Here is an 18187-nt window from a genome sequence, read left to right as displayed (position 1 = left end):
CACATACTAAGATTTTCCCCCTTGCTCCCCCTTAGATTTAGTATCTGCTAGGTACATTTGACAGTTTCATATGTGGTTTGATTTATTAATTTCTGTAGAAATTAATGATGGATATTCCATAGTAATGAAATATACCCACCTCAGAATCAGCCTGAACAGGCTGCCACAGACTGGGTGGGTTAAACTACAGAAAGTTATTTCCTTACAGTTGGGGCTAGAAGTCCAAAATCAAGAAGTCATTAGAGGCCGGGCACAGTGGCTCACGCCTGTAATCCCAGCACTTTAGGAGGCTGAGGTGGGCAGATCATGAGATCAAGAGATCGAGACCATCCTGGCCAACATGGTGAAACCTCGTCTCTACTAAAAATACAAAAATTAGCCGGGCATGGTGGCGCATGCCTGTAGTCCCAGCTACTTGGGAGGCTGAGGCAGGAGAATCGCTTGAACCCGAGAAGCAGAAGTTGCAGTGAGCCGAGATTGCACCACTACACTCCAGCCTGGCAACAGAGCGAGACTCCGTCTCAAAAAAGAATAAAAATAAAAAAGAAGTCATTAGAGTTGGTTTCTGGTGAGGATTCTTTTCTGGGCTGCCTTCTTGCTGTGTCCTCAACTGGCCTTTCCTCTGTTCTCTGACAAAGAGGGAGATCTCTGATGTCTCTTCCCCTTCTCATAAAGATACCAGTTTTATTGGATTAGGACCCTACCCTTATGACCTCATTTAACCTTGTTTATCTCCTTAAAGGTCCAATCTCCAAATGTAGTCACATTGAGAGTTAGGGCTTCAATTGATGACTTGGATTTGGGGGAGTAGACACAATTCACTCCTTAACACTGATAATGCTATAGGACTTTTGTTTCTTTCACCAAAGAGGCTCTTAGTTTTTATAGCTACTGGGTACATTTGATGATTTTATATATGATTTGATGTATTAACTCCATAGAAATTAATGATAGATACTCCATAGTAATGACATATACCCACTTCAGAATCAGCCCGGTGAAATTTTTTGTTTTTATATGACTTTAATTCCACTTCAATCCTAAGGTAATAAATCTAAGCAGTTAGCATGTGTGCAATTTTAAAACTATCCTAAATTTTTTACTATTTGAGTCCCATCAGGTTTCTTTAAGTAAAATTGGCTTACTTATAGTACTTATGAATTAAATGTATTTCTGTAAAGTGTTGCACTTTAAAAACTGAATTTTTCCTGTGCATTGTGATTCTAAGCATACTTAATTCATCACCCCCTCCTTCTACCCTTGCCCAATTTACATTGTCGTCTATGCTTAATTACCTTCCGTTTTTTGTTTTATTTAGTTACAAACTTTGGCTGTGGGGGGTAGAAATGTGTTGGATTTCTTTAGATATCATTGATATGGCATTGAAATTAGTTTTCTTCTGTGTTTTATTATTTCTGCTTTATATTTATGGTCTTTTTCTTCATTGAGGTTAAACATTATTTTTTAATGAGATTATTTTATTTTGTAATGATTATATAGTAAGTTGTGAGGATATGTAGGTTTTCAAAAACAAACAAACTAGTGTAGGTATTAGGCAATTTGGGGTCCAGTTTGCTTTATTACAAATTAGCATAGTGAGAACTGAAGGAAAGTCTGGCAGTTACCCTATTAATCATTGAAGCTTTATATAGATTATTTTTACATTTAACAATATTTACTAAATACCTGCTTTATGCTAGGTACCAGCTTCTAGAGATACAGAGGTGGTCAAAAATAGATAGGGTCCATGCCCTTAAGCAGCTTGGTCTATTGAGGGGCAAACATAAATCACAGCTAAATGTAAAATTACACCTGTGAGTAGTGCTGTGAAGGAGAGGTTGAGGATGATTAGGGTATGTACTAACTGGAGGAATTTGTCTATTTTAGAAATTCTGGAAAGGCTTCTCAGAAAGAATTAAAGATGTGTAGGAGTTAAGTCGGTTAAAGAGAACAGAAAGAGGAGCTCAGGAATAGTGGCGTAAAGCAACCATTTATTGTTCCCATGGATTATGTGGGGAAGGGATTCAGACAGCAGTTTGTCTCTGCTCCATGATGCCGAGAACCTCAGCTGGAAGACTAAGGCTGGGGATGACTTGATGGCTGCAGACTGGAATCATCTGAAGGCTCCTTCTCTGGCCTTCAGGGGCTGGTTGTCCAAGGAGACCTCAGTGAGACTGTTGGACAAGACAACCATACGGGCCCTCTGCATTTAGCTTGGGTTCCCTCAGGACATGGTGTCCGCGTTGTAGGAGGGAGTGTCCCGAGAGAGAGCCAGGAGGAAGCTATATTGCCTTTCATGACCTAGGCTTAGACGTGTCTCTTTCTGCTGTATTCTATTCACCGAGGCATGCACCCACACGGTTCTACCCTGGTTCAGATCCAGGGGAAGTAAATGCCACTTTATGGTGAAGAGAGACAAGGTTCTGGAAGAGTATATGTGACCAGGAATACTGCTGTGTCCTTTTGGAAAAATAGCCCAATACATGGAGCATTATGTCTGACAAGAAGCTAAATCCCAGAGAAATGATCTGGAGTGCAAAAAGCTGGAGAGAGTGAGTTAGGGAATACCATTCAAGGCCTTGTAAAATATTTTAAACATGATTTAGGCTTATCTTAAGAACAAAGGGAAGCCATGAAGGTTTTAAGCTTAACGTCAGATTAGTGCTTTATGAAGATCGGTATGAAGAGTAAATGTGCGTATGAGGCAGAGGGAGAACAGTTAGGAAGCTGGTGAAGTAATCTAGGCATAAACCAGGGCTAGGTGCTAACTGCGGAGATGGACAAGAGTAGAGGAATTGGAGAGAAATATATGAGGTCCAATCACCAGGTCCTGGGGATGGGGATGGGAGAACAAAGTGTTAAGAATGATCCCCTGGCTTCTGGCTATGCTGCTAGATGAATCTGGTGCCATTCACTGGGATGAAGAACACAAGAAGGGGACCAGGATTTACGGGGAAAGGATCATGAATTTGGTTTGGGGCAAACACTGAATTAGAGAAGTTATCAAGTAGGCAATTGCCTTTGTGGATCTGAAGCTCAGAGGAGAAGTCTAAGCTGGAGATAGAAATGTATGAGTCATCTACAGCTAGGAGGTAATTGAGATTTGGAGTGTGGATATGGTCAACCAGGGAAATCAACAGGAACAAAAGAGAAGAGGGCTTAGCACTGGGGTTTGAGGAGCTCAAGTATTTGATGACTAGGAAGAGGAAAATGTACGCGAAGAGGAGACAGACTATAACACCCAGACCCATGGGAGGAGAACAGAGAGTGTGCTGTTTTAGGAGGCAGGGAAGAGAAGCCAGCATTTCAAGAGGAGGGAATGGACAGAAGGTCAAATACTCCTGAGAGGTAAGGTTAGGACTGAGACATAATTGGATTTAATGAAATAAAGTTCAGTGGTGGCCTTAACAGTAGCCATTTTGGAGAATAGGGAATCTGGAATCCAGATTGGGGTGTTGTCAGGAATGAGTCGGTGGTGTGGAGATGAAAATGGCAAATATAGATGCCTCTTTGAAGAATTTATCCCCTCAGTGAGAAAAGAGAGGTGAGGACAGAAGGGCTGTTGATGAAGGCAAGCATTTGATATTTTATCATGAGAAATGGACAGGTTTTTTTTTTTTTTTTTAGAGAGACAGGGTCTCACTCTGTTGCCCAGGCTGGTCTTGAACTCCTGAGCTCAAGTGATCCTCCCGCCTTGGGCTCCCAAAATGCTAGGGTTACAGGCATGAGCACCGTGTCCGGCCTGGACAGTTCATTTTTAAAGAAAGAGATGAGGTCACCTTCTGAGAGACCGAGTAGCCATGCCAGAATGATAAAAGTTGAGAATATCTGAGATATTCTTGGTGAAAGATGTGATTACAAGAAAGAAAGGTGGAATCCACGCTATTGATATTAATAGCTACCATTGATTAAGTATCTGCTCTGTGTTACATAGGAAGTTTTTAGAGTAATCACTATTTAGTTTATTTGCTTTTTTTCATAATCCCTTTTTGTCAGAAGAATGATGAAAATGGAAACTGCTCAGGGGAAGGAATTGAATTCCCTACAACAAATTTATATGAGCTGGAAAGCCGTGTTTTGACTGATCATTGGTCCATCCCTTACAAGCGAGAAGAATCACTAGGCAAATGCCTGTTGGCATCTACCTACCTAGCAAGGCTTGGTAAGTTTTCAGACCTCAGAACACATGAGTATATTTGTTTCATAGAATGCCTGAGTTTAGTCTTAGCTTTTGTTGTTGCCTAGCTGTGTGATATTGGACAGATCATTTTTCTCTTAGTCTTCGCTTATCTCCTGCAGAAGGAAAGCTTTGAGCTAAATTGTTTTCGTCTACCTTCGATAGAGTATAAGATTATTTAAAATATAATTGAAAAACTTAATGGAAATTGAAATTAACTTTTTCCACAGAAGCTTGGAGCACTTTAAGCCTCAATTCAACAGCTTTTTTTCTTTTAAGAGAAGAAACTAATATTTAACACACTTGTGCTTATTACGTGGCTGACATTGTTTTAAGCTTTATAAATATCAAGCTATTAAAATAATAAAATATGATTAGGTTGGAAGAGTGGGTGTCAATATGAACACCTGTACTAAAAAAGAGAAAATAACTTATTTTTCATATTGAATTCAGTTATGAAATGAATATGGCCACAATATAGTGTATTTCTGACTGGCTTCTCAGCAGTAGCATTTATTGAGTGCTTGTTAGGATCTAGGTACTATGCTAGGCAGTGGGTCTGAAAAAAAAGAAAGTATGTTTAGCAGTATTCCCAATGATAAGCAGAATCCATTATTGAGTTTAATAAAGAAATGTACTTTTTCCAAAAGATGATTTTACAGGAAATTCATTCATTCACTTAGCAAGTATTTATCTCTTACTATGTGAATTGTGCCAAACACAAATCTGTGTAACGGAGTTCATTGGTTTGTTTTAGGGAAGAAGAGTGACTTAGGCATTTATTGCAAATATTTGTGTGGTTTTTTTGTTGTTGTTGTTGGTTTTTGATTTTTGATTTTTGATTTTTGAGACAGGGTTGCTCAGGCTGCAGTGCAGTGGCATAGTCATGGCTCACTGCAGCCTCAACCTCCCAGGCTCAAGTGATCCTCCCACCTCAGCCTCCCAAGTAGCTGGGACAACAGGCAAGCACCTCCACGCCCAGCTTTTTATTTTCTGTAGGGATGGGGTTTCACTGTGTTGCCCAGGCTGGTCTCAAACCCTTCGGCTCAAGTGATCCTCTTGCCTCAACCTCCCGAAGTTCTGGCATTAGAAAATATTTGTGTTTCTGTAGAACTTCTTAGGAAATACTAATGGCTAGTAAGTAGGTGCTATTGGTGTTTTATTAGCTATTTGATCAGATCATTGAAGTTACTCTGACATGGGAATATAAGTTCAACCATTTCAGTTCAATTGGTATTTATTTAATCTAATGCTGTGGTTATTTCTCAGCCTTTCCTTCATCAAAGGTATATATTCTACTTTTAATAATTTCTTAAGAATTAAGGTTCCTATGACATAGTTCCATGTGTGTGAATTTAGAATGATGTGTATGATTTTTACAAACTACCAAAGAACTAAATAAAGTATATTATTTCATTAATTTTACTAAGGTCTTTCTGAGTCTGACCTAAATAAAGTATATTATTTCATTCATTTTACTAAGGTCTTTCCGAGTCTGATGAGAATTGTAAAAGGTTTATGGATAGATGTATGCCTGAAGCATTTAAAAAGGTAAGAAAAACGTGCTGATGTGATATTTTGTGTGTGTTGGGGAGCGGGGGTGAAGGAAGAGAAACTTTTTGTTTTTAGTTTTTTATGTATAAGACCAGTTTATGAATCTTGTTCAACTGAGGAATCTTTTAATATGAAAAACAGAGCTCTGAATTTGGGGCTTATAAATGATTTATCTCTTTTATATTGTCTACATGTGTCTTTGGTTAACTATAACTTTTATTAATAATAAATACTTCCTACTATTTAATTGCTAAATAATAGGTTAAGACTTAATTATACGAGGATATTGCACATATTAGTAAACCAAGACTTGTGGCACTTAGAACTAATACAGTATATACTTATCAAAATATGAGCCGCTTTAAGTGTGTGAGACAGGAGAAGACCTTTTAAACTACTGAAAGATTGACTAGGTGTTCTCACTGACAGAATAGCATGCATAAGGCACCATTTCTATTAGAGCCAGAGTGATACACTTGCTTCCATTCAGGTCACATCTCTTAGAAAGCAATGTTTCTTAACAATAGGAATAGGAGATCACAAGAATTGTGTTTCTAAAAGCAGACTGAATCAGCCTCCCTTTTTAGTAGGTGAGTCTTGAATCCTCATTAGAGCAAGGACTGTGTCTGTTAACATACTGCCATTTCCCCCAGCGTATAACTAAGTGCCTAGCTCATAGAAAGAGCTCAGAAAAGTTTCAATGAATGATTCTTTTGCTGGCTTAACTTCTGGATTTTGACGTCCATTTTTGTCCAGTATGCAAATAAGTCCCTAGAACTACAGATGGGTAATGTTTGTGTTTATCTTAAGACCCAATAAGGCTGGGTGCGGTTGCTCACGCCTGTAATCCCAGCACTTTGGGAAGCCGAGGCAGGCAGATCACGAGGTTAGGAGTTCGAGACCAGCCTGGCCAACGTAGTGAAACCCCATCTCTACTAAAAATGCAAAAAATTAGCTGGGCATGGTGGGTGGGCACCTATAATCCCGGCTACTCGGGAGGCTGAGGCAGGAGAATCTCTTGAACCCAGGAGGTGGAGGTTGCAGTGAGCTGAGATCACGCCATTGCACTCCAGCCCGCATGACAGTGCGAGACTCCGTCTCAGAAAAAAAAAGAAAAAAAAAAGACCCAGTAAAACAAACAGTTCATTTGCAAATAGTTATTCCCAGCTGCATTTTGGTAGATAGAATCCCTTGATTCAAGCCTTAAAAAATAATAAAATTAATTTTAGAAACAAAAGTAGCTTCATTTTTTAAAAAATTGGAGAAATCTTTTCAAATTGCCATTTGGGCAAAGATTATATGAAATCAAGATTTACCTTCATTTTAGATTAGGTCATCTATCAGTTTGTAGTTTAAAATAATTTTAAGCTTTTAAGAATTATAGCAGCTTTTAAAAAATCCAAAATTGGCTAGTCCAAGTGCTTCACACTATAATCCCAGCACTTTGGGAGGCCAAAAGTGGGAGGACATCTTGAGGTCAGGAGTTTAAGACCAGCCTGGGCAACATAGTGAGACCCCTGTCTCTACAAAATTTAAAAAAATTAGAAATAGCAAAATTGTTATATTGTAACATATTGTGACACATATCACAGTGGATACATAAACTTAAAAGGAAAAGTGTATTCAGAGTTGTGGAAAAAGGGCTTATTCAAGGTTGAGGATCTCCAGATCCAGAAATCCCTGTATCCAGTGCATTCACCAGCAAGTTGCATATTTGGAATATAATACTCTATACAGAGATACTTCAGAAAACTGTTTTGTCTCATGCCTTCAGCTGTTAGTAGCAGTGTAATAAATGGTCACATGGTTGGTTGTTTTTCTGTAAAACTATGAGTGCAAAGGTATCCTGCCTTATGTTATTCAGTTCTGTTAAGGTAAAAATATTAAATTCTCTTGCACTTTAGAGCTATTAAAAAGGTTCTCCTCCCCGTCAATTAGGCATACTTTCTTTTATTACATCAGAAGAGCTAGAGTTCTGTGTACCTTTAGGCTTGTCTGCCAGAAAACTCAGTAGGATCTGATATAATTGGTACTGCTTCCCTAGCTGTGTTTCCTGGTTGGGTGACCATCCCTCTCCCCAATTCCCCAGGCTTTTCTCACGAGCTGCCGCACGTTTTCTTTTAGAAGTGAGGGTGTGAATGATAGGTGATTGCATGAATAAGGTGCCCAAAGGAGCTTTGTTGTCATTTCCACCTTCTTCACCTTTTACCTTCAGGCTAGCCTGGATTTTTTACTAGCATATTCAGGCAGAGAAGATAATTCAGGTTTGGCCATAGTGCATGGTTATTAGTGTGTGCATCTTCTCCACAAGGTACTGCCTCCCTTTCCCTGTCTCTTCCAGAATGTAGGCAGAATTGCATTTTCAAAGTGAAAAATGAACAAATGGAATGGTGCCAGAGGGATTGCTGCTTAATCCACATACATTTTCATTTTGTAGTCACTTGAAGCTTTTTAATTGGTAATCTCTGCTTTGTTTTGCTTTATTATTTATTTTTTAACTATAGGAGGAATATGTAGTCAGGCAAAAAAAAAATTCTGCAAAAAATAGTAACTCATTGGTTTACATAAAATCAGTCTTATGACTTTTGCTGATTTGAGCAAATAGTGTGACTAATTAGTATTTAGAAAATCTGGAACTGAGGTTTTTCTCTGCAGTTATTACAGTTTGGGCTCTTCCAGCCTACTCTTTTTAAAGAGATTCTCAGTAAGGCCAAGATGAAATTTTTGTTACATAGTATTTTACCTTTGAAAAATCTTACAAAAACATGAAACCACCATACCAATTTAAGTGAAATCCTTTGCTTTTTCATTTCTTGTTCTGGCATTTGTTCTACACTTCCCCAAAGACCAGAAGACTGAGAATTAGGGGCATCCAATTTCTCTGCTTTTTAAGGAATCTAAGAAGGTATCTAATTATAAGATTTGTACCATTGTTTTATATTTGATGTTTATGTTTAAGAAACATAGCTACAAAGTAAACAGTTTAATGTCTTAAAACTTAGAGCTATTTTAGATTTGCTTAAACAGTTAAAAAATTAAATGTTATTTTGTACATACCAAAAAGGAAAATGTAAGCCAAATAAACTGTTACGATATTTCTAAGACTTCTTTTTTCACATTCTGAGTCCTGCTGTCATCTAATCAACAGGTAGAAAAAAATTATCCTATTTCTGAGATGTTAAAAAATGTTAAAAGGATATGTATGGTAGAATCCATGCAATACAGCATTCATTTCTTAGGTTCCGGAAATATTAATATGGATAGCCAGCCATCAAGATATATTAATAATGCCTTACCATTTGTAAAATGTTTCATGTTTGTTATACTTTTTAATCCTCATAGCATTTGTGTGAAGTGGGTAGGAGTTAGGCCTCTTTAGAGTTGAGAGAACTGAACCTTTGAGAACTCAGGTAAATTTGTTCGAGGCCACACAGCTAGAAAACAGTAATACTGGAATTGATCTCAGATTTTTACCTTGCTCTGTACCACGTGACCTCCCCTTGTAATTATGAAAAGTAGAGAACCAAGTAAAATTTTTATTTTAAACCAAGTGCTTTAATGCAAGAGAATTAAAATTCAAAAGCAAAACTCTGTACTGACTTTGAAATAAACGGGCAAGTAGATGAACTACAGCTGTGGGTCTTTTAAAAGCCAATCATATGCATAAAAAAGTATTTTCATCATAATCTCTCAGTTATTTGAGATGGACCTGATAAACTGTAGATTTATTTTCTTTTTTCAAGTTAGACTCTAGACTGCCCTGTATGTTTTTATAGCTCCTGACATCAAGTGCTGTTCACAAGTGGGGTACTGAAATTCATGAAGGAATTTACAACATGTTGATGCTGCTAATAGAACTGGTTGCAGAGAGAATAAAACAAGATCCAATTCCCATTGGTCTCCTGGGTGTGCTTACAATGGTATAGTATCTCTAAAATTAAGTACTTTATATTTTGATTTTGTTTAAAATACTTGCTGTTCTCTGACTTGTAATTAATAATGAGTGATAATGATTTTGTCATTAAGGATATTAGCTGTTAGGATCCTTTGTCTTTATTTTAAAAGCAGAGCAACCATCTTGTGTTCTCAGTTTGAAAGAAGTACTTTTCTAATTTTAATGGGTTTTTCTACTTATAGAATGATTAAATGCCTTTCTCTTACCTCTCCCTGATTATTCATGTCTTAAGTACTTTTATATGGAGTGTTCATATAGATGTAGTTTGGTTTCTGGCCTTTTCCCCCAACAGGTAACAGTAGCTGCATGAAGAAGGGACCTGCATATTTTCCCCTCCTGACTTCTGCCTTCAGTGCCTCTGTTGCTCATCTCATCCCCGGTAGCCGTAGCACACCTGGGGCATTGGCATCACACTGCCTTGAGTCAGACCTCTCATCCTGTTACCTCCTCCTCTTCACAGTGAACACTGAACAGGACAGGAGAATAGCACATTAATTCTTAGTGCCTCTGCTCTAGCTAAGGCATATGCTTTCGGTGTATTCTTGAAAGATTCCATTAATGAGGGGAGTCCAAGGCTATATTTTTATCTTCTTTTCTGATGCTAATATGTGTTGCTATAGAAATAGATAATAATGTTTCTCTGTTCTCTTTGAATCTAGGCTTTCAATCCTGATAATGAATACCATTTTAAGAACAGAATGAAAGTGTCTCAAAGGAATTGGGCAGAAGTGTTTGGAGAGGGAAATATGTTTGCTGTTTCACCTGTATCCACTTTCCAAAAGGTAAACATAGTTTAGTTTCATCTTTTTATAGAAAAATGTGTTGAAAAAGAAGATTTTTCTGTGCTATAAAAAAGACAATTTACATGGGAGGATTAAAACAATCTGAAAAATGACAAATATCCCATCTGGCTCATAAAATTTTTTTTTTTCAGATAGTGCATAATTTTTCCATAGCTGTTAACTAATATCACGAAGAATTTTATAGGTTTGAAATGATGTTTAGTAAAATGAGAAATATCTTTAGTGTCATATATTGGATTATCAGAACCCCAGTTTAATTGGTGTTCCAGTTTCTTAGAGAGAGTTGAGAGACTAGAACATTTAAAATGATTAATTGTACCTAGAAAAAATAATCTAGTAGTTAATCTCATATATAATTTTCTTTTGAACCTCATACGCATTAAAACTTGCTTTTTCAGGCCTGGAAACAATATATTGTATATCAAAAGACTACAGTCTGCCAGTAAGAGTATACTCACAAGAAGTACATAATCTAAACAATCCTCTGGTTAAAACACTGTTTGGTTTCAGAAACAGTTGAAAGAAGTTGAGTTTAATCAATAGAAAACTTGTTAATTGCTTTAGTGGAAGCAGAGGTTTAGGTCAACAGTCATTTATGTAACATTTACTATATGTCTGGCATTATTCTAAGTTTGAGATGTTAAACATAAGTATACAGTCCTGTCTTTTAATATAAAGAGTAATAAGATGTCATTACTAGCTTGTAGCATAGTGGAGGAAATATGAAAACAAAAAAATGACAGCATGATGAACAGTAGGTGGAATTATAATAATATGTACTGTGCATAGAATCCAGGGGAAGGAGTAGTTATTGCCACCTTGGGGAGTCAGACAGTTCCCCAGAGAGGAGGAAAAAGTTGAGCGGCAAGGGCAGTGAATATGTACTTTGGAATTTAATCCTCACAGTGGCTCTTTGAGTTGGGTACTATTTTTACCCCCATTTCATAGGTGAGAACTGAAATAGACAGAAGTGAAGTACTTGCCCAAGTCCGCATACCTAGTTACAGGGAGAACCCATGCAGGCAGCTAGTCTATGTTCTTTAACCATATGCAGTACTGCCTCCCCAAATGCTAAACTCTTCTCTTCATATGCGTTGTGAAGATCAAGTGACAAAGATACATAGAAATAATGAACATGGTGGTTCACTGTAGTGAGTGCTCAGCAGATGTTCATTCTCTTTTTTCACTTTACGTATGCATCTGCTGAGACCCAGAAAGGTGCAGTCTTTGTGTTTCATCTCATTACCACAGAGGAATTCTCTCTCCTCTGGATCCCCTCTCCTCTTGCCTTCTCAAGCATATTCCTCCTTTAGCTTTCTATTATTTCTTTGGTATCCTCGATCTTTCCCTCATTTTTGGGATTGTTACCCTTTTATGCAACATGATCTAGTATTTCCCATCTTTAAATATTCTGCCTTTAATATCATACCCCTCTGTAGTTTCAGCATGGTCCTCTGCTCCCCTTCCCAACCAGACCTGAAGATTCCATGTCCTCCCTTTCAGTTTTCTTTCAGTGGTTATCCTAAAATTTTAACTTAATAAACAAAATCTAAATTTCACTAGTATCTTTCTCCTCCTTGAGCAGTACATAAAGACCTTATAACGTTGCATGTGCTCGCTCCCCTCTTAAATGATTCATTACCTCTTTGTCTTACTTGTGCATTGTCCTAGTCCCCTCCTGTCGTTTTTTACCCAGTAAAGTCGATAGTGCATTCTATAAACAATCCTTTAGTAAGGTTCTGTTTGTGGATAAGTCTTGATTTTTGATGACCTGAACTTTATTTCCCATTCCTTGAAGTGTGTATTTTCACTGGGTTCAAAAGTCTAGATGATATTTCTTTTCTCTCAGAACATTAAAATGCCATTTCACTGTCTTGTGGCTTTGATTATTGCTGTGGAGAAGTTGGCTATTGATCTGACTGTGGTTTTTTTATTAGCCTTTCCTCCATGGCTGTATTTTGAAATCTTTTCTTTCTCTTTGATGTTTGTAAATTTGACTCTAATGTGATTAACCATGGTATTCTTTTTATTTATTTTGCTTCAGATTCATTGGGCTTCTGAATCTAGGGTTAATGTCTACATCAATTCTGGAAATTTCTCAGCCTTTATCTTTTAAAATGTTCCCTCTTCCCCATTAGTCTCCCTTCTTCTGAAACTTGATTGGATACATGTTAGACTGACTCATTCTGTCCTCCATGTCCCTTAACTCCTTTTCACATTTTCCATCTTTTTATCTCCTTGTGTTGCAATTGTGCTTTTTTCCAGATCTATAGCAGTACAGTTCACTGATTTTTTTTATTTGTATCTAATCTGCTGTTTAACTTGTTTATTTAAGTCTTTAATTTCAGTTACTGAATTTTTCATTTATATAAATTTTGTTTGTTTGTTTTTGACTCTGTTTAATTTTGTATTGTCTCATGTTCTTAACTCATATTTTCAATCCCTGATTTGTTTAATACTTTATATTCTGTGTCTGATACCTACTTTACTCACTTGCTTTGTGTATGTATGTAGGTGTGTAGAAATGTACTTATACTTATTTGTTTGTTCATTTTTCTATGAACTCATGTTTCTTCGCATTTAATCTAGGAGTGGGCAGTTTGAGGCCTAAGTTGAAAGTTCTTTCTTCCAAAAAGGATTTACTTTTACTTCTTCCGGGTGCCTGGAAGCACTACATTTTATGACCATTTTAGAATAAATTATCAGCTTAGGGTTTTTGAGACCATAACGTCAGTGTGAATTTGAGCAGTAAAGCCATATAAGGGCAATTCTGTGGTTATGAATTCTTGGAGAATTTTTTTTCTCTTTTTAGGCGTCCTTATTTTCTCTTTCCACAGGTAAATCTATATCAGTTCATCTGACACCAAGGATGTAGCCCTTTAGTTCCAGCTTTATGTTACAGTACCCTCTGAGTCACCCTGTACCACCTGGGATTGGTGTCCTTTTTCTCCTGCAAATGGAAGCTCATGGTCACCAGGGCTCTGCACTTGCCTGTGGGTGAAGCTGGCTTCAGAGCCTTCCTGCCTGCCTCACAGGATTCCTGCTTTCTCTTTGTTTTAAGCTTCTGAGCTTTTTTCTTTTCTTTTTTTGTCAACTCAGCTGTATGTTTTAAAATATTGTATGTTTTTATCCAGTAGTATTATTTTTAGTTGGAGAGCCATTTAGGATACCTAGATAGAAGTCTACTAAATTTCCAGGGCATTCCATTCTGCCTTCGTCCACCATCTACTGAAATCATTCTCATTAAGGCACTAACACCTCGCCATGTTTCCAGATTGGAAAGAAATGTCCCTTGACCCCATCAACAGCACTGGTCCCAGTTGTTCTCTTCTTGGAGATGTTTCTTGCTTGGCTTTCAGGATCTACAGTGCCTTGTGTTTCTGCTTGCCCCCAAGCCATGTTTCCTCTGTTGACTCCTTCACCTCTATCCAGTTTTCTTCAGTGCTTCCTCTCTTTATTCACTATACTTTCTCTAATGAATTTAAATGTCATATTTCTGCTGACGGGCCTCCAATTTATATCTCTGTGGCCCAAACCTCTTCTCTTGAGTATACCAGACTTGAAGAGTCAGTTATCTCCTTTTGGTTGCCATACAGAGTTCTCAAACTTAGTGTGTCTGAAATGGAATTTCATTTTGCCTCTCCGGCCTTTATTCTCCTTTTTAGTAAATAACATCATCATCTATCTAGATGCTCAAGCCAGAAACATGGGAGTCGGCCAGGATTCATTCCTTGAATAAAGAATAACCAAACCATAAACAAGTCCTTTGATTTAATCTCTAATATGTCTCCATTTGACCTCTCTCCCCCGCTTCTGCTGCCATCCTTCTCCATTAGTCTGTGAACTACCTAGACACTGCACTGGCCTTCTAACTGGTTGTGTCTGACTATGTCTCATTCTCCCATTCATCCATTCCATTCCATTCTCCACAGAACTGCAAGAATGACCTTAAAATATAAAACACTCTTTTGCTGAAAACGCTTCTGTTGCTTTCTTTCTAATCATGGTCTGTATGTGTCTCCATGATCTACATTCTTTGCCTCTCTGTATAACCTCATCTCTGCCACTCCTAGCTCACCATGTCGCAGCTGGGAGAGTTTTTAAACACAGCAGACTCTTTTCTGCCATCCCCAATCAGGACCTTTACCATTTTAGCCTCACTGCCTGGATTGTTCTTTAAATAGCTACATCTGTCTCATCGTTTAAAGATTATGTATTCAGAGAAGTCTTTCATGACCACCACCCCAAGTAGAGGAAGCTCCTGTTTTTCTTTTGAGGCCTTTTTGTTTTTCCTTTCGTGGGACTTAGCACAATCTGAATTATCTTCTGTATATGATACTCTACTTGGTTTTGTTGACTCTGCTAGAATGAGCTTCGTAAAAGCAGGTACAACATCTCTTCGTAGTCACTGTTCTGTGTCTAGTCCCTAGAACAGTGAATGCTTAAAAAAGAAAAGAAGAAAAGGAGGAGAAAATAGAGCTTGCTTAAGAGCATTAATTAATGATCTAACTGGGACTAAAACTTTTAATCGCTGCTGATTTACTACTTTTTATGTTAATAATTAAGTTTTAATTTCTAAAATAAAACTTTTTTAAAGAATTTAACTCAAGTTATTCTGTATGTTGGAGAGCTGAAACAACTGATCTCAGCTATCCAAAAATGCATAGATGTTCCACATTGTGGCAATTCCATCAAAATACAGACTTACAGACTCCCAAAATTATATACAGTAATGTTAAAGACATATTAGGAAGCATTTGGGAAAAAACTTTGAAAATAGTTTCCAAACTTTTATAATTTTTCCTCTAAGTTTTCACTTAGGATAAAAGAAATGTAAGGGTTAATGGGGAAACTTTTATATTGCCATCTCAATTTTTTTTTTCTTTTCTCATAGGAGCCTCATGGATGGGTTGTGGATTTGGTAAATAAGGTATATGACTTTTGTTAATATTGTCATGTGGTATATTTTCAGTTTTCTAATGAGATGTCCTAGAGTTTGGTATGTAAAGCAAATGGCAGCTGCAGAGAATAATAAAAATGCTTTAAGGAGTGGATTTCATATTTTCTTCCTTTTTTTGTATGTACAATATTAGCAGGTAAACATCAGCTTTTGGACTTAGTACTATCTGCAGTATGCCACAGGAGCAGTAGAAGGATCGATGCAAGGCTTCTCTCAAGACCAATGTTACAGAGCACAGTGATAAAGTCGAATGTTAGCTTTAGTTCCTTGCTTAAATTATTAATATATAACATTTTAAAATTAATTTGTGTAGTATAATACGATGACTGCAGTCAATAATTACTTAATTGTATATTTTAAAATAAAGAATGTAATTGGATTGTTTGTAACTCAAAGGATAAATGCTTGAGGGGATGGATACCCTGTTCTCCATGATGTGCTTATTTCACATCGCATGCCTGTATCAAAACATCTCATGTGCCCCATAAACATACACACCTACTATGTGCCGAATAAATTTTTCAAAATAAAACAATTAAAGGGAAAAATAAACTAAATTAATGTATGCCTTTTTTCTTCTCAGTTTGGAGAATTAGGTGGATTTGCAGCAATCCAAGCCAAGCTCCATTCAGAAGATATAGAACTTGGGGTAAGTTAAACCACTGTCTGTGCCCAGTGTGGGAGTTCATTTCATTTGAGTTGATATACAGCCAGAGGACACGGTCTGGACATGCCAAGTTAAATGTCAAATTCAAGGTTTTCATCTTTAGAGGAGCAGATTCCACTGTCCTGATAACCAAAGAAATGTTTACTCCTAATTATAATCAAATTGCCATGTAGAGTTTTTTTCCTCACTACTTTTTCTTTACCTATGGAGTTTTTCTCTTAATTTGTAATGGTTACATGAAATTATCTTGCTGTTTAAAGTTGGTTGCTATATATGGCAAGTATATATATGCATAACAATTTTATGGCTCAGTTAAATGATTATATAAAATCAGAATTTACTTCATAGACTCAGGCACAAATAAAAATACTTTAACAGAGTTGTTTAGTAAGCTTTTTGGTGTTACAAAAACTTTTAGATAACAAATGGCTGTAACATGGGAGCTTAGAATCATCAGGTGCAGTGTTTGTATCAACTTCATTTTCTCAAAACATAACCTCATAGTAAGGGGAATAACTAATCTTTAATTTTCAGATACTGTTGACCTGTTTGTTGCTGAGAGCACTTTATTCTTTTCTATAATTAATAATAATTCAATTAAAAACTATTACGTACTTGGCATAAATAAGACACTGCGCTATCTGCTGTAATTTGATAAATACAGAAAATAATGTGTTAAAATAACATACCCAAGTGTTACAGATTGTGCTTACAGTTGCAGTTATTTCTGTGAAACCATGACTAATCGATTCCTATTGGTCCCTCTCTGGGTGAAGGAAATAGCAATGGTCAAGGAGAGAGACTGATGGTGTAGTACTGTATTGACTCTTCCTTGCGACCTAGTGTTTATCCTAAAGATCAGATGTCTGCCAGATCAGAGACACTGATGCAGAAGCCTCCTCTTGCTTCCCTGGAAGTTAATTAGGTTGTTGAACTGTCCTTGTGATCCCCATTGAATAGATCAAGTATGTTGGAAATGACTTTATTGGACTGACATCTTTATATCAATTCTTTCTATCCAGGAGTTTAGTTTCTCTAGTCTTATTCATGACTTGATCAAATCACTATTTAAACTTTTTTCTGATATATGAAAAGAGATTTGTTTAATTTTGACAGGAAAAAAATCTTCTCAAATGTATTTCTAATCTTCACTGTCTTTTTCCAGGCTGTCTCAGCACTGATTCAACCCTTGGGAGTGTGTGCAGAGTACCTCAATTCCTCCGTGGTACAGGTAAGATTAAACCATTTCACGTTACTTCTTATGACTGAAGACATGCAAACTGTAATAACTTCTTTTTATCAGGTTATTCAGAATGGTCTTTAATCCAGAGTAACTCCTTTTTTCACATTAGCTGTCCTTTTAATAAAAATGCCATCAGATAATAAAAATTACTGAATAATTTGAAGTATAGGAGACCTAACATTTGAGAAGGCTATTTACCTTTTCAGTTTATCATTTTATAAAATACAATTTTTATTTATTTTTCATTTTATTATCTGTAAAGTAGGCAGCATATCCTTATTTGCTTCACAGGATTATTTAAGGATTTAATGCCATTATGTATTGAATCAGATTAGTATTTATGTATTAAATCAGCTAGGCTCACTTACTGGCTCAGTCGCTCACTTCTGAATATCAGCTTAACAGCACATCTTGTCTGATTTCCTGCCTGTGTAGGATTGTAAGTCAGCAGGTCATAGAACAGTCAAAGCTGCGTGTGTTCAGTTTTCCTAATGCTAAAAGCCTATTCTACTACCTTGTTTCCTTCATTTCAATTAACAAGTTTTACCAAGCAAAATGTCACGTTGAAATACTTCTATTTATTTATTTATTTTTATAAATAAGTCTATGCACCCTAAACTTTTATAGAGCTTTTACAAAATCACTGTAAATGGTTTTGAAAGCATGGTGTCCTTCTGGAGCAGTGTTTTTAAATGCACTGTTCCTTCTTTCCAACATCACATTTCCTTAGGGCTGCTTTAATAAGGGAGATAGGATTTTTTTTTTAGTAGGTTCTGGAAATTTCTGTTATTTCTTTTTTCTTTTTCTTTTTCTTTTTTTTTTTTTTTT

General features: G+C 36.7%; 1 protein-coding gene across 1 annotated transcript in view; it reads left to right on the top strand.

The window, feature by feature from the left end:
- Positions 1–18187, top strand: part of USP24 (ubiquitin specific peptidase 24) — a 144785-nt gene that overhangs the window by 32502 nt on the left and 94096 nt on the right. Inside the window, exons 2-8 of the mRNA XM_011973840.1 lie at positions 3997–4162; positions 5661–5728; positions 9508–9651; positions 10346–10468; positions 15384–15419; positions 16033–16098; positions 17282–17347. Coding sequence (XP_011829230.1) covers positions 5696–5728; positions 9508–9651; positions 10346–10468; positions 15384–15419; positions 16033–16098; positions 17282–17347 — 468 coding nt within the window. The 5' untranslated portion in view covers positions 3997–4162; positions 5661–5695. The remainder of the gene's footprint in view (positions 1–3996; positions 4163–5660; positions 5729–9507; positions 9652–10345; positions 10469–15383; positions 15420–16032; positions 16099–17281; positions 17348–18187) is intronic.

The sequence above is a fragment of the Mandrillus leucophaeus genome, unplaced genomic scaffold (assembly GCF_000951045.1).
Source record: "Mandrillus leucophaeus isolate KB7577 unplaced genomic scaffold, Mleu.le_1.0 Scaffold14, whole genome shotgun sequence".
Classification (NCBI taxonomy): domain Eukaryota; kingdom Metazoa; phylum Chordata; class Mammalia; order Primates; family Cercopithecidae; genus Mandrillus; species Mandrillus leucophaeus.
This window is presented reverse-complemented; position numbering and strand designations above follow the sequence as displayed.